At 66.0% G+C, this 15,624-nt stretch overlaps 1 protein-coding gene across 1 annotated transcript; it reads right to left on the reverse strand.

Moving 5' to 3' along the window:
* Positions 1–170: 170 nt before the first annotated feature.
* On the reverse strand, positions 171–15,413 carry DHX37 (DEAH-box helicase 37). The gene is made up of 26 exons (XM_079762633.1): positions 15,219–15,413; positions 13,083–13,249; positions 11,662–11,774; positions 11,243–11,576; positions 10,520–10,668; positions 10,171–10,263; positions 9,288–9,384; positions 9,082–9,195; positions 8,636–8,737; positions 8,357–8,471; positions 7,668–7,763; positions 7,478–7,560; positions 6,760–6,904; positions 6,267–6,343; positions 5,815–6,047; positions 5,324–5,572; positions 5,048–5,236; positions 3,956–4,080; positions 3,754–3,870; positions 2,989–3,161; positions 2,250–2,364; positions 1,806–1,943; positions 1,570–1,664; positions 1,427–1,500; positions 980–1,077; positions 171–838 (listed from the first exon to the last, which is right to left on the reverse strand). Exons 1-26 carry the CDS (start codon positions 15,322–15,324, stop codon positions 753–755), a joined length of 3,483 nt encoding a protein of 1,160 aa, XP_079618759.1. The 5' UTR covers positions 15,325–15,413; the 3' UTR covers positions 171–752.
* Between the last annotated feature and the right edge of the window lie 211 nt (positions 15,414–15,624).

Consider the following 15,624-nt stretch of genomic DNA (forward strand, 5'->3'; position numbering starts at 1 on the left):
TGGGCGGAGCCTGGCACCCTCCTCCCCGCCTGACCTCCCTGACATGCAGGTGAGCAGCAGGTGTGGGGGGAGGGGCTCCCCCAGACCACCCACATTCAGAGATGCACTAGGACTATTGGACTTCCACGCCAACGTTTTTTAAAAATATATATTTTTATTGATTTCAGAGAGGAAGGGGGAGGGAGAGAGACATCAATGATAATAAAGAACCATCGGTCAGCTGCCTCCTGCACACCCCCTACTGGGGATAGAGCCTGCAACCCGGGCCTGTGCCATGTGCTTTGACCGGGAATCGAACCGTGACCTGCAGGTTTACAGCTCCATGCTCAACCAGGAGCCAGGCCGGCTGGGCCACGCCAAGATTTATTACAGAAGGCCCTGATGGGGCTGGCCTTCGGGGACGCCCCTCCTGGTGCCCCCTCTGCAGGAGAGGGTGGGAGCCTGAGCCTGGGGGGCCCCCCACCATCGACACCCCAAGGAGGAAGGACCTGCAGCCGCCCCACTCCCAGTGGCTCCGCCCTCCAGCCCGGCGGCTCCACAGGCACTAATGTGGCCCAGGAGCACCTTTACCAAGGGGGTCAGGTCAGCGCGAGATGACCCATCGCCCGCCCCGTAATGAATAGTAACAGTCGCCCCGGGACAGCCTGCCGGGCGGCTACAGGCCACGTCCAGGCCAGAGGGACCGTGTCTGACGGGGGCTGCCGTCCCCCTGGTCCCCAGACCAGTCCTCAGTCTTGCGGCCAGCCGTCGGGTCAGCCGTCGGAGGTCGGGGGCCAGGCCTTCTCCACGTCGGCGTGCACGGCCTGCGGGAGCCACTCGCAGTACTCAGCCAGCAGGTCTGCGGGGCGGGGGATGGGGTCAGAGGGGAGGGCGGGGTCAGAGGGCTCCAGGCAGAGCCTCTCCAACCCTGGCCCCCTGGCCACCCCATCCCGTCCCGTCCCCTCCCACCCCCTTGGCCGGGCGCCTGCCCTGCTCTCACATCTGGGGCTTTTCCTCCAGGCAGCCAGCAGGGCGTCTCGGTTGTCGGCTTTCTCGGCAACCAGGGCTCTAAGGAGACTCTCTGTCCGGGGCTGCAGCCTGCGGGCGGGACGTGGGGTGTGGGGCGTCACGCGGCCACAGGCCAAGCCCTGTCCAGGAGGGCCCACACCTCATCCCTGCTCCGCCCCACCGCCCACCACTGCGCCCTGGCTGCCTCTGACAGCAGGGCAGCCACTGAAGGCAGAGACGCAGTGATGGGGCCGCGAGCCAAGGAATGCTGGGGCCACCAGGTGCCTGTCGCGGCAGGAGGCCTCCCCCGGAGCCTTTGGAGGGGCCAGCCCTGAGGTTGTGACTTGTGGCCTCCAGAACCACAAGAAGAGATTTCTGAGGATTTAAGCCGCACCAGTTCCCGCCACCACCGGCCCCGGGTGCCCCGGCAAGGCCGTACCTGGCCCACGTCTTCAGCATGGTGCTGGGGCTGGACAGCAGGCAGGCCTGGAAGGAGGCCAGCCTGGGGAAGACCTGGGGAGACCACAGGGTCAGCGGGGGCCCGGCTCCCCGCCCGCCCACGACAGGAGGAGCGCGGCCTACCTGCCCTTCCAGCAGGAACCGGGCGAAGTGCTTGTAGCGGTCCAGGCCCTCGGGAAAGTCCACCTGCACCGCGGGCAGTGGCCAGCCCACGCGATCTGGAGGGCAGGCGTGAGGGGCCGGTGGAGCCCACGGCCTCCCTAGTCCCCCCCAGCCCGGGCCCCGCCCCTAGGAGGGACAGGCAGCCTGGGGCGACCCCCCCCCAGACACAGGGGGTGAGGCCGCAGGGAGTCACTCACAGAACACGCTGTCGCGGTGACAGAGCACCCGCCCCTTCTCAGGGCAGTAGGCGGGCGGCGGCTCCTCCAGCGGCTTGTTGAACTGGCAGTAGGAGGGCAGCAGCGCCGGGATCCACTGGATCTCCACGGCCGAGACGCCTGCGGGAGGGGGGAGGGGCTGGAGCGATCTCCCCGCCAAGGGCCGGGGCACGGATCAGAGCCACAGGGGGCTAGGCCGGGGCCAGCCACAGATCTGCCTCCTTTCTTTCTTTTTTAAAATTTATTTTATTCATTTCAGAGAGGAAGGGACGGAGAGAGAGAAGCATCAATGATGAGAGAGAATCTGGACTGGCTGCCCCCTGCACGCCCCCTATTGGGGACCAAGCCTGCAACCCAGGCTTGTGCCCTTGACCGGCATCGAACCCGGGACCCTGCAGCCCGCTGGGCGCACCGCTGGGCCGCTACCTTTCATGTACATCTTGGTCGTCTCCACGACCTCCTGGTAGACCACGAAGTCGGGCAGCTCCCTGAAGAGGACGGAGCTGGGGTGGATGAAGACGGGGTCGTCCAGGAGCGGCGTCTGCGGAGAGGGGCGTGGTGAGCCCAGGAGACACCCGGCGCCGGTGGGGGAACCCGGGCGCACCCGTCCGAGGGACCAGGGCTCGGCCGTGAGAGGCCGCTGCCGCGCACGGACACGCCGCAGCCCGGCCTCGGACACGCGCGGCCCAGAGAGGCCCCAGGAACGGCGGCGTGTCGTGGGACCCTCTCGCAGGAGCTACGAGGAGTAACAACCCAGACAGAGGCGGAGCCGGTGCAAGAGGAGGAGGAGGGAGTGGCTGAGCGGGCGCAGGGTTCGTTGTGGGGCAACGACAAGGCCCTAAAACGACGGTGGTGACGGCTGCACGGCTCCCAGAATCTTCCGGAAACGACCGAACTGCACACGTTACACTGAACGAGGGGGTCACGGAAATGAAGTCGGGGTGAAGCCAACGCCCAAAGGAAGATGAGACCCCACTGGACACGCCACCCTGATCCGTGTCGGGCCGTGACCGAGGACAGGCCCACCCAGAGCCCACGGGCCCGCCCCGTGTCCTGTCCACGCCCACAGGCCAGGCTGGTGGGAGGGGCTGAGGGAGGGGCTGAGGGAGGAGGCCTGGCCACAGCTGCCGGGTGTTGGGGGTCCGCCCCCCCAGCGGCTGCCCACCTTGTAGGCGTTCCTCCACGTGTCGTCCAGCAGGTCCTCGCTCTGCACCCTGCGGGCCAGGTGGTCGCCCAGGCCGGCCGCCACGATCTGCCGCAGGCAGGTCACCTGGCTCTCGGAGGGCGGCTGCATCTTGGGGTCCACGAAGAGCCCGGCGTCGGGGCACACGGAGTTGACTGGGGGGATCGGGTGTGAGGACGTGGGCCTGGGGTGGCGTCGCCCCACGCACTCAACTCACCGGGCAGCTCCCAGCTCTGCACCTGCCGACCACAGCCCCTCCACACCGGCCGCCCACCCACCGCTGTCCCCTCAGGACAAACCCCGCCCTCTGTGGGGGCAGAGCGGCCCAGACATGGTCCTGCCCCGCTGAACTGAACTTTCTGGAACGTTCCTCCGCCTGGAAAGCAGTGGGATCCACGCCAACTGCCTGCTTGCCCACAAGGGGGCGCCGAGCATGGGCCACGGGAGTGGCTGGTCCAGGCCAGAGGCAGGGACCAAGGGTGCCGAGAGGGATGCCACCAGGAAAGGGCGATGAGGCCCTGCGGGCAGAGGGCCGTGTCCTCAAGGCCCCAGGGGCGCCCAGGACTGGCTCTGGGGTCACGAACTATGCTGGCGAGCAGGTGAGTGCAAATGCGGAGTCGGTGGATCGCCGAGGAGCGACTGTACGTGGATAATGTCGCTCAGGACGACTTTAAACAAAGGGGCGCGCTCTCTGCCGGGACGGAGCGTGGACGGGGACCCGGGAGCCGGGGGGCGGGGGGGTGGTACCTGCGGTGGTCAGCTGGCCCCGCAGACGCCGGATCTCCAGCATGGCCTTGTACCGCAGCCCATGGGCCTCGCAGAACTGGGGCGAGCAGCCCGCGTACTCGCAGGCCCCCACGGCGCCTGGGGAAGAGGGATGCTCACTAGCTGTCCCCGCTGGCTGTCCCCTTCCTCCCCTCCCCTCCCCTCCCCCCACGTGGGCACTCACCCAGCAGCACCATGAGGTCTCCGAGCTTCAGGGAAGCCCCGTGCCCGGCCCACGCCCTCTTCATCTGCGCCACGCGGGCCCGCTTGCCTTTCAGTGTGGCGAGCTCGTCGTCGCTGGCGGCCGGCCTGCAACACAGCGCAGCCCGGGTACTGCCCTGGCCCAGGGCCGTGGGGACAGGGACAATGCCCCGGGGGGGGAGGGGAGAGGGGGACAATGCCCGGGGAGGGGGGGGCGCTGACACGATGAAGTCTTAGGCCTCCTGCTCAAAGGACCCCAAATGCACCCCTGGCAGCCGAGATAAACAACAGGCCTGCTCCCAGCCCAGCAGCCGCACGCCTAGAGGTCAGCGTAGACAACCCCGCCCTGGCCGGGGGCTCGCTGGGCTGGGCTGGTCCTGGGCACTGAAAGGTCACGGGTTCGATTCCCGGTCAGGGCACAGGCCCGGGCTGCGGGCTCAATCCCCAGTGGCGGGCCTGCAGGAGGCAGCCGGTCTGTTTCATTCTCACATGGATGTTTCTCTCTCCCTCTCCCTCCCCCTCTAAGAAAAAAACCACAACCAGCACACTGCTCTTTGAAAAGAGAGAAACAATCAGCAGAGGGAACACCTGCCGGCTCTGGCCTGTCCGCGGGCGCCTGGACGCAGGGACTGCTCTCAGGGTCCCACGCCCGGGAGCAGCCCCCACGCGGGACGGTCAGGCAGGGCGCGAGGTCCTTTGCGCCTGGTAACTGACCCCCCTCACGACAACGCAATCACTGTTCACACCGCGCCCCGTGGGTCGAGGGCACGATGAGGCACAGGGAGGCGAAGTCACCCCCCCCCGCCCGCCCCGGGGCCACACAGCCTGGAAGTGGCCGAGGGCGCCTGGACCCCGGGGGTCGGGCCATGTCTGGGCTCCTCACCCTTACGGTGCCCGGAGCCCTGCCCCGGCCTCCCGAGGGGTGTCACTAACAGGGGTCCCCGGGGCCAGCACGCTGGTGGGCCCAGAGGGGAGGCTCCTGGACGAGGCCACCCGACTGCCAGCTGTTCCCCTGGGGCCGGGCTCCGGGCGCCCCGTCAGTCCCAGGAGACCCCCTCCGCCCGGCCCCGCCCACCTGTCCAGCTCCTCGAACAGCTCCCGGACGGTCATGGCGGCCACGATGGTGATGGCGTAGGGCAGGCAGCCGTCGGGCTGGCTCAGCGCCAGCATCTTGGCGTAGCGGGGCGCCACGGGGAAGGTGGCCATGGTCCGGCCCAGCGCGGTGATGGGGCAGCTCAGGCGGGACCTCTGCAGCTGCTTCATCCTGGGGACGCAGGGCCCCCCACGGGTCAGCTCGGGGGAGGGGGGAGGGCTGAGCACGCGCGGGGTGGGGCTCCCGGCTCCCCGCTACCTCTCTGCTTTCGGGGGCGCCTGCAGGGCCCCCAGCGCGACCAGCAGCTCCTCGGCGGCCAGCAGGGCCTCCACGGAGGGCGGCGTGGGGAAGGGGAAGTTGACGACCCTCTCGATGCCGAGCGCCTTCATCTGCAGGACCAGGTCCTCGAGCGCCTTCATCTGCAGGACCAGGTCCTCCACGGGCCGCCGCGTGATCTCCGGCGGCGGGAATGGCTCGAAGTCGCTGAACACCGCGGAGGAGTAGAGCCTGGGAGACAGGCCCCGCCGCTCAGACGCAAGACGATGAGGAGACGCCCGGCGCCGGAACCCCGCCCGGAACCCCGCCTCCCCACAGGGTCCGCCCTGCTCCTGCCTCCTTCACTCAGCGGTGACAGCTGCTTCCCCGGAGGGGAGGTTTGCTGGCTGGTTGGTCACAGCGAGAGCGAGAGGAAAGGAGGGAACGGGACGTGGCCCTTCCCCTGCCCCGGGCGGGTGCGGGCGTGGCCGCACCTGTAGCAGTGCCCCGGCTCCGTCCGGCCGGCTCGGCCTGCCCGCTGGTCGGCGGAGGCCTGGGAGACCCAGGTGACGCGGAAGGAGGACACGCCGGTCACGCGGTCGTAATGCCGCTTCTTGACCTTCCCGCAGTCCACCACGTACTTGACGCCCGGGATGGTGAGGGACGTCTCGGCCACGTTGGTGGCCACCACACACAGCCGGGTCCCCTCGGGGGGCGGCTGGAAGACCTGGGGCGGCAGGGGCGGCAGACAAACCCCGAATCAGGAAGGGGTTGGGGGTGGGCAGGGCCGGGCGATGTCTCCCTCCTGGCGAGGCCCCGGCTGTTCAGGCAGATGAGGTGCACGGGCGCCCCTCACCCCCGCCAGGAGGCTCCTGCGCCCATCGGCTGAGCCGCCCGCTCTGCCCCACCTGCCCCACCCCAGGCATCACCCAGCCCCGCTGCTCACCTGCGCCTGCTTCTCCGGGGACAGCAGCGAGTAGAGCGGGAGCACGTGCAGGGGCAGCGAGGCGTCCGGCTGCTCACCTGCAGAGGCAGAGGCCGCTGGCACCAGCGCCCAGGCAGGAGCCGGCCTCCCTGCCCGGTGCCCTGGCCTGCTCTGCCCGAGGCCCCTGTGGCAGCCACGCCGCTGGGCGGGGCTCAGCCCTGGGACCAGCACAGCGAGCAGGGAGGCCCCGGGCCTCCCCCTGGCCCCTGCCCACCCCAGATCAGGGGCCACCTGCACACTGTAGGACCTGCTCCCCTGGAGAGCCTGGGAGAGGCTTGGGCGGGAGGGCGCCAGGCACATAGAGGTCCAGAAAGCACGCTCTGGAGTTGCACACGCCTCCCAGCTGGCACCGAGGCCGGGCAGTTTTAGGAGCTCGGGGCTTGGGGCCCCGTGTTCGTCAGGAGTGGAAACCCAAGGTCCCGGCCCGAGCCCCCGAGGGAAGGGGGGGCCGTACCTCCATCTGCCTCACCGTCCCCCAGATCCAGGTCCAGGTCGGAGCCCAGCGCCGCCTCCTCCTCGTCCATCTCCGCCTCCCTGTCCTCGTCCCCTTCGCCCGCCGGCAGCACCGAGTAGCTGTCCAGGCTGATCTGCGGCAACGCCTGCGGGAAACGAGAGCTCAGGACCCCGGCCGCACGCAGGTGCCGTGTGCAGGCGTGTGCTGTGAGCAGGCGTGTGGCGTGTACAGGCGTGTGTCGTGAGCAAGAAAAACAAGCACGAGGCCCAGCCGGCCGCCCTCCCGGGCCCATTTCCCCTCTAGAACCTGAGAGGCTCGCCGGACCGCGGGCTGACACACGGAAGCACGGGGCCCTGCCTGGCATGTCATACGTGCAGCAGGCGGTTAGTGGTGACTCAGTAAGGACCCTACTGCCCAGGCGCTCAGGGCCGGCCTTCTGGAAGCTTCTCCGGGGAACACAGCCCGGGGCCCCTTGACCTTCCAGTCCCAGCCGCCTGCAGCCGCCCCTCCCGAGAGAGGCCCCGCTGGGCAGTGTCCGGGGCTCCGGGCCGTCGGGGGTGCCCAGCAGCCGCAGGCACGACGGAGCCCGGAACGGGCCTCATGCGATGGGCAGCGAGGCTTCTGCCTCTTCCACGGAATTTCCCTCCTCACAGCCGTGGGGGGGACGTGGCGGCACCAGGCCCACGGGCACGTCAGAGCCACGGCCGCCTCCACCTACCGCCGCCTGGGCCTTCCTCGCCCGCGCCCGCGACTTCTTAAACCTCCTCGTTTCTTCCACGGAGTCTCCCGGGTCTTCGTTCTCTGGAAGAGGCGGGAGGTGAGGGAGGGCGTCCCGTGGCCGGGCCGGGAGGCGGGAAAGCAGCAGCCCCGCCCGGGGAGCGGGCTCCGAGACCCCGCCGGCTGGTTACCTGGCGGCCTGCGCCGGACGTGCGGGAAGGCCCTCCGCAGCCTGCGACACAGCGCGTGCACCTCGGCCTGCCCCGTCAGGAACACCAGGATGCCGCCTGCAGGGAGGAGGCCCGTGACCGCTGCTCCACGGCCAACAGTGACGTCGCCCCGACCGGCGGCCCAGCCCTGCTCCGAGCGAGCCGGGCGCAGGTGGGAGCTGGTCAAACCGGGACTCACCGACGGGCGCCCGGCAGCCACCCCCAGGCCGAGGGCACGGGGACTGGGATTCCTCAGTCACTGTCCCATCCGCCGCCCACGAAAGTCACGTGAGATGCCCAGAACAGGTGAACCCAGAGCCAGGGCAGGCAGGCCACAGGAAGTACCCGCATCAGGGGAAGAACCGAACCAGCGCCCCGGGACCTGGGGTCCAGGGTGACGCTCAGCGGGACACACCGCCTCCTGTCCTGTCTGGGGCACCGGTGCCAACGGACGGACACCTGCCCGGGCCCCTGCTTATCAGACGTGGACAGGAGCCCCGTCATGCTTTTGGGGGACTGGGCAGGGCAGGGGCTGTGAGCACTCTGGAGCCAGTGAGGAAACTGAGGCACGACAGGAGCAAGTAAGTACCCGAGCCCCTCGGGGAGGGCGAGCCCTCAGGCCTGGAGGGGGGACTGGCCTGCACCGGGGGCCTCTCCTGTGGGGGGCTCACCTGCGGGCAGCATGCGGTGGATCTTGCACACCTTCCGGAAGCACTCGCCGCTGTAGTCCTCGAGCGGCGTCCGCTTGTTGAAGTGCACCGTCACCGGGAACTGCCGGGACTCCACCTGCGGCGGGCGTGACGGACGCCCGTGGGCCCCGCTTCAGCCCGGCTCGCCCGCCGCTCCTGGGCGCCCCCACCCGCCAGGTCTCCGGGGCAGGGAACCTCCGGGACACTCGCTGCCACGAGGACGGGCCCGCCCCCGCCACCAGAGACCCCGGCCGGCGGCACCTTGACGACCGGGGGCGGCACGGGGAAGAGCCGCCGGTTCTGCGTGAAGTCCTCCACCCGCAGCGTGGCCGACATGATGAGCAGCTTCAGCGGCAGGAGCCTCTGCGAGCGACAGGCTGGGTGACCCAGGGCACCGGGCGAGGACACCGCGGCCTCGGCCCGTTCTGGTGGCCGAAGACCCAGCCAAAGGGGGAGACGGGAGCCGACAGCAGGACCCGCCCTCCCAGGCGGGGGCTCGTGAAAGGGGGTCCTTAACTGCCCGAGGCCGGACCCGGGTTTCAGGGGGCGCCCCCAGGGGCTGTGACACCCAGACCCATGGTCCAGCGGGGGTGGGGGTGTGTGGTCACAGCCGGGCCGCAGGAGCGGGGTGCAGATGGAGCCCCAGCCCCACCGCGCGGGGGGCCTGTCCCTGGGACGAGGGGGCTCCCGCACGCCCTCCCGCCCACCTTGGCCCGGAGAGAGACGATGCGGGACAGGAGGCCGATGAGGATGTCCGTGTACACGCTGCGCTCGTGGGCCTCGTCGATGATCAGCACCTTGTACTTGCGCAGCAGGAAGTCCTGAGGGGAGGCCGGCGTGAGGCGGCACCGAACCGCGCCCCCTGCCCCCAGCCCCTCCGGGCCCCTTTTGGGAGGTCAGAGGAGCGACCGACCTTCTGGATTTCCTTGAGCAGCACGCCGTCCGTCATGAACTTGATTTTGGTCTCTTCCGTCACGTTCCCTTCGTAGCGGATCTGATAGGAGACGACCCTGCGGGGACAAGCAGGAGTGTCCCCCGAGGTCCCGCGGGCGGGGGCGCAGCCTCGGGGCCACGCCAAGGCGGGCGGCGGGGAGGCCTGGCCCCAGAGGGCAGGCGGCGAGGGCAGGGCCCTCAGCAAGATCCAGACACCCATCGGCGGCCTCCTGCTCGCCCCACGGGGATGGAGCCCGCAGCCCGGCCATGTGCCCTGACGGAATCGAACTGTGACCTCCTGGTTCACGGGCGGATGCTCCACCCCTGAGCCACACAGGCCGGTGAGGCCCATAATTTCCCCAGCGGGCAGCTTCTTTACTTATTTAAGTTTTATTCAAAGCAGACAGTAAGAATCCAATATTTTGTTTGTCTGTTTGTTAACCTCACGTGAGGATATTTTCCGTTAACTTTTAGAGACACATCAATTGGTTGCCCGACCAGGGCGGGGCAGGGATGAGGTACATGCCCTTGACTGGCATCGAACCTGGGACCCTTCAGTCCATGGGCTGACGCTTTATCAACTGAGCCACATCGGCCGTGGCTCAACAGGCTCCATCTGCCCCTCGGGACACGGCGTGTACCTGAGCCCGCAGGCCTGCCCAGGAGGGTCCCACCACCCGCCGTGAGAAACCCTTCCCTCCCACATAAGGAGACCCTGTGCTCAGACACAGAAGTGACGCCCCCGCCCAGCGCCCTCAGGATGGACGAGGGCCCGCAGGCCCGCAACGCTGCTCAGAGCCTCCTGCACGGCTGACCCGGGCAAGGCCAGGGGACCCCCCGCCCCCCGGAGGCCCGACCCTCACCGTGGCGACAGGTTCATCTCCTTGGCCACTCGCTGGGACATGGCCACGGCGGCCACTCGGCGGGGCTCCGTGACGCCGATGATGCAGCCATCGCTGGGGGAGGGAGGACACAGAGCCGGGGACTGATCTCAGCGCTTCACTCCAAGTCAGTCACCTCACGGATGTGACAACCGTGGGAACGGGGTGCATGGACAGCCCCCTCTCACAGCCAGGGAGACGGAGGCCCAGAGATGGCCGACAGCCCACCCAGAGCCACACAGCGGTGACTGGCAGGGCCAAGACCGGTCCCTGGGAGACCAGGCCCCTGGGGACTTTCGGGGACGATGTCTCTACCACCCCCGGGCCCCACCTGCTGTATCCGGCCTCGTAGAGGAACTGGGGCACCTGCGTGGTCTTCCCGCTGCCCGTCTCCCCGCACACGATGACGATGGGGTGCTCGGCCACCGCCTCCATGATCACTTGCTCTTCGGAGAGAATCGGGAGCCTCAGGCGCTCCTCCTGCAGAGGGAGAGGTCAGCGGGGGAGCCCTGCAGACGGCAGAGGGGACAAAGACTACGTAGGGCAACGTGGTCTCTCTAAAGGTGGGGGGCCCGGCCGCTGTGGCTCAGTGGCTGAGCGTCGACCTAGGAACCAGGAAGCCATGGTTCGATTCCCGGTCAGGGCACATGCCCCCAAGTTTTGGGCTCCATCCCCAGTGTGGGGCGTGCAGGAGGCAGCCGATCAATGATTCTCATCATTGATGTTTCTCTCTCTTTCTTCCTCTCCCTAATCAATTTTTTAAAAAAAAGTGGGCGGTGTTCAGACTCGGAGACCATGCATGTCTGTGGGTGAGTGGAAGCCTGGACCGCCGGGGGGAGGGGACAGAGAGGCGAGCAGGGACCTGCAGAAGGCGAGATCCGTGTCCTCGGGGACAGCCTGGCCGGAGCAGGCAGCCCCGGGACGGAGCGCAGCTGTCACTGGTGGGAGCGGGCAGTGGGCACAGGCGTGAGGCGGCCTGCCCGTCCCAGGGGCGCCCTGTCCGAACGCTGGAGCCCTCACCGCGCGGCCTCATCACAGGCACCGGGGCACGAACCTGCATTTCCGGGGAGCGGTGGACGGGGATGAAGACGGCAGGCTTCGCGGGGGGCCTGGGCAGGGAGGTGGCCGCAGCCGGAGGAGCTGGGGGAGCGCTGGGCTCCGGGCCCTCCCCCGCGTCCCCTGGCGGGGCAGGCGGCAGGGGCAGGGCCGCCATCCCGGCACCCGCCTCCACCGGCTCGGCGTCCGGGGCCTCGTCCAGCTCCGGCTCCGACTCCGACTCCACCGAGGACTCGGACTCGGACTCCGCCTCCTGCAGCCGGCGCTTGCGGTGGGCCCCGCTCAGGCTGCTGACCTTCTCCGGACGCGGGGCTGCGGCCTCGGCGGCCTTCCTGCCAGGAGAGCCGGGAGTCAGCCGCCCGGCAGGACCCACCACCTGGGCGGGCGGGCGGGCTGCCGCGGGGCCGGCCGACTCACCCCCTGGTGTGGTACAGGCGGTCCCCGGTGCCCAGCCGGGACGTGGTGAAGTAGAGCCGCAGCTCCGCCGCCGACACCTGCACCTCGCTCAGCTTCTGCAGCATCTGGGCGCGCTGCGGGCGGACACGCGTGTCAGCCACGGGAGCGTCAGCCACGGGGGCGTCAGCCACGGGGGCGTCAGCCATGGAAGCATCAGCCTCTTCCCCGTAGGTGGCCCTCCCCGTAGGAGCTCCGCATGCCGGCACCGTTTATTTATATGCACGTAGGTACTTTTTAACGTGTTTTTTATTGATTTTAGAGAGAGAGAAAGGGGGAAAAAAAAGAGAGGAAAGGAGACAGAAACAGCGATGGAACATCGATCGGCTGCCTCCGGCACGCCCCCCACTGAGGATCCACCCCACAATCCCAGCACGTGCCCTGACGGGAATCCGACTGGCGACCTCTTGGTTCACAGGTTGACACCCAACCACTGAGCCACACCGGCCGGGCGATTTTTACTTATTTATTTATTTAAAATATGATGTCATTGATTTCCCAGAGGGAGAGGGGGAGAGAGAGAGATAGAAACAATGATGAGAGAATCATGGACCGGCTGCCTCCTGCACGCCCCACACTGGGGATGCAGCCAGCAACCCAGGCGCCCTGACCAGGAATCGAACTGTGACCTCCTGGTTCATAGGTCGATGCTCAACCCCTGAGCCACGCCGGCCGGGCGACTTTCATATTTTTAAAGATTTATCTTTATTGTTGAAGTATTATGGATGTCCCCCTTTTAACCCTCCTGGCCCCCCTCCGCCCGCACCTGGCTCTCCGCACGCTATTGTCTGTGCCCATGGGTTCTTTGATTAACCTCTTCCCCTCCGACCCCTCACCCCCCACAGCCTTTTCAAATGGCAGCTGCACTGTTAGGTTCTTAAGCCAACAGATGCGTGTGCCGTGTCCCCCCCGCGGAGTCTGGGGCTGGGCCCACAAGACTCTCCGCACCACCGTCACGGCAGCAAGCAGACCACTGGTTCCTTCCTCCCGGTGAGCAACTCGTGAGGTTTTGCTTTACCGTTCTTGAAATTATACGTACTTCCTATGTGCCTGTACGTACCTTTCACCATCGATAAGAGAGAAAAACGAGGTACAGAACAGCGGGGGGAAGGGGGGGTTCCACGCAGGGTTTTACAGGGACGCGTGCTCTGGGGAATGCGTGTCAGTGCCGCTAAGGGAAGGCCCGTGTGGCCGCTGCTGGAGGGAGACACAGTGCCCTTGTGGTGACCTTCACAGAGAGTCAACCGTGACTCGGCAGGGCCTCGAGATCGGGGTTTCTCAGTCTCTCCCCGTACCCGGCATTTCAGACTGAGACCCCCCCCCCCCAACCCCCCATCTCTCTGCAGGCTGGAGAGCCGGGTTCAGACCCCACGGAGCGGGCGTACCTCGCTCTTTTTCTCCTTCTGTTCCAAGACTCTCTGCAGCGCTTTCCGCTCCTTCTTGGTCAGCGGCCTCTTGGCCTTCGGCAGCGGCGGGGCCTTGGTCTTCCGCTTCCTCCTCCCCGGCAGGACCAGGGCGTTGCTGGCATCGACGCCTTTCAACGTGTCCCGATCTGAAACGACGCGTTTGTGTGACCCACGGCCCCAGAGCCAGGGAGTTCAGATGCTGGCAGTACCCAGGGTTCCCTATTAATGCTGGTTTCCTCTGGGGACCCTCCCTAACCCCGCCTGTGAGCCCCCTGAACGCTCACACAGGACCAGGGGTGCGGGCCCAGCCGGTCCTGCGTCCACTCAACTCATCCAACCCAGCACGTGCCATGGGTCCGGCTCTGCTGTGAGCCAGGGCGCCCCATCCCAGTGTGAGTGGGGGGCGAGGAAACGGGGTGAGTACCAGTGTGTCCCTTGGAACTGGGGCCTGTTCTCAGCGGGTCTGTGAGATCAAAACTATTCTTTTATTTTATTTTTTATTTTATTGATTTTTTTACAGAGAGGAAGGGAGAGGGATAGAGAGTTAGAAACATCGATGAGAGAGAAACATCGATCAGCTGCCTCCTGCACGCCCCCTACTGGGGATGTGCCCACAACCAAGGTACATGCCCTTGACCGGAACCGAACCTGGGACCCTTCAGTCCGCAGGCTGACGCTCTATCCACTGAGCCAAACCAGTTAGGGCTCAAAACTATTCTTATAATAATATTATGAGGCACCAAGCTTGTGACATATCTACTTATTTATTTTTATTTAAATATATTTTTAATTGATTTCTGAGAGGAAAGAGAGGGAAAGAGAAACATCAATGATGAGCGAGAATCATTGATCGGCTGCCTCCTGCACGCCCCCACCAGGGACCAACCTCTCAACCCGGGCACTTGCCCTAACTGGGAATCAAACTATGACCTCCTGGTTCACAGGTCAATGCTCAACCACTGAGCCACTCCAGCCGGGGCCCTGTCCCCATTTTTAAATTTCATCTCCACTCAGCCATACTGGCCACCTTCAGGTCTTGACTCAATGCTCTCTCTCTCAGTAAGCCTTCCCCATCCACCCTCTGCAACATCACAGCTCACCCATCACCTCTCTGCTCTGTCTCCTTCGTACTTGTGTCCACACCACGTTCTGTATGTTTTACCTGTTTGTCTTTGCTGTCTCCTCCCAGGAGCCGCTAACCTCACTAAGGCAGGGATATTTAGTTTTTCTTAAGCCTCTTTTTTTTTTTGTCTCCTCTCCAGCGTCTAGGGCAGTGGTTCTCAACCTTCCTAATGCCGCGACCCTTTAATACAGTTCCTCATGTTGTGGTGACCCCCAACCACAAAATTATTTTCGTTGCTACTTCATAACTGTCATTTTGCCACTGTTATGAATCGTCATGTAAATATCTGTGTTTTCCGATGGTCTTAGGCGACCCCTGTGAAAGGGTCGTTCGACCCCCAAAGGGGTCACGACCCACAGAACCTTGAGAACCGCTGGTCTAGGGGTTCCTGGCACTTGGTAGGCGCTCCTATTAAAAGGAGTGCCAAGCAGCCTGGAGCTGAGCAGGAGGGTCTGGGCTCAAAATACAAATCGAGGGCAAGGAGCTTACATAAACGGAGCCATCAGGACAAATGAACTTACTTTCTTGCCCAAATTCCCCTACGCTGTGATATCAGGGGAGAGAAACCCAGGTATTTGTCCCAAATCCAGTTAAATCAGCCTGTCACCCAGCCGGTGTGGCTCAGTGGTTGAGCGTGGACCAACGAACCGGGAGGTCACCAGTTCGATCCCCATCAGGGCACAGGCCCGGGTTGCTGGCTCCATTCCCAGTAGGGGGCGTGCAGGGGGCAGCCGGTCCCTGATTCTCATCATTGATGTTTCCATCTCTCTCTCCCTCCCATCCTCTCTGAAATCAATAAAACATATAAAAACTTAGACTGTCACTGTGCCCCCTTCTTTGGATCACCTTAGAGGGGAGCTCTCTGACCCCGCCCCCGCCCCAGGGTGGCGAGGGCAGGGCGTCGTCCAGAGCCCTGGGGCTCCCATTGGCCTGCCCTGACCCCCCCAGGCCTGGGCCCCTTCCCCCCAAACCCAGCCCCCCGGACCCCTTACCCTCCAGTTCCAGCAGCACCGGCGGCGGCTCCGGAGGGCCCTTCGAGGGGCCGGGGGCCGCCTGCTGGCGCCCCTTGACGTTGTACCGCCGGCGCAGCTTCCCCATGGCGCCCCGACCCCGCTCAGCCCCGGCGCGGACGCCGGCAGCGCAGCCCCGAGCCCAGCCCACGTGGGTTCCCGCACTACCGCTCCCGACGGAAAACTTCCGGGCTGTGTTCTCGCGAGAACTGGGACTAACAGGACCGCCGAGGGGCGGGGCCGGAGGCGGGGCTAAAGGGGGAGGGCGGGGCCTGGCTGGAGCCTGGGCGGGGCCGATGTCGAGGAGGTCCAGTTTAAACCCATTGCGCAGCGCACTCGGAAATAATACTTTTTCCAAATTCTGTAATTATCTTGCAAACAGAACGGT

The sequence above is a fragment of the Cnephaeus nilssonii genome (genome assembly GCF_951640355.1).
Source record: "Cnephaeus nilssonii genome assembly, chromosome: 22".
Lineage (NCBI taxonomy): Eukaryota > Metazoa > Chordata > Mammalia > Chiroptera > Vespertilionidae > Cnephaeus > Cnephaeus nilssonii.

What these genes read in the sequence shown, in the direction of transcription:
- DHX37 (XM_079762633.1), bottom strand. Translation starts at nt 15,324, where the DNA reads ATGGGGAAGCTGCGCCGGCGGTACAACGTCAAGGGGCGCCAGCAGGCG. An exon ending in TACGAGGCCGGATACAGCAG is followed by an intron (nt 10,264 to 10,519) that starts GTGGGGCCCGGG and finishes TCCCTCCCCCAG; the next exon opens with CGATGGCTGCATCATCGGCG. An exon ending in GGGCCAGCTGACCACCGCAG is followed by an intron (nt 3,162 to 3,753) that starts GTACCACCCCCC and finishes CGATCCCCCCAG; the next exon opens with TCAACTCCGTGTGCCCCGAC.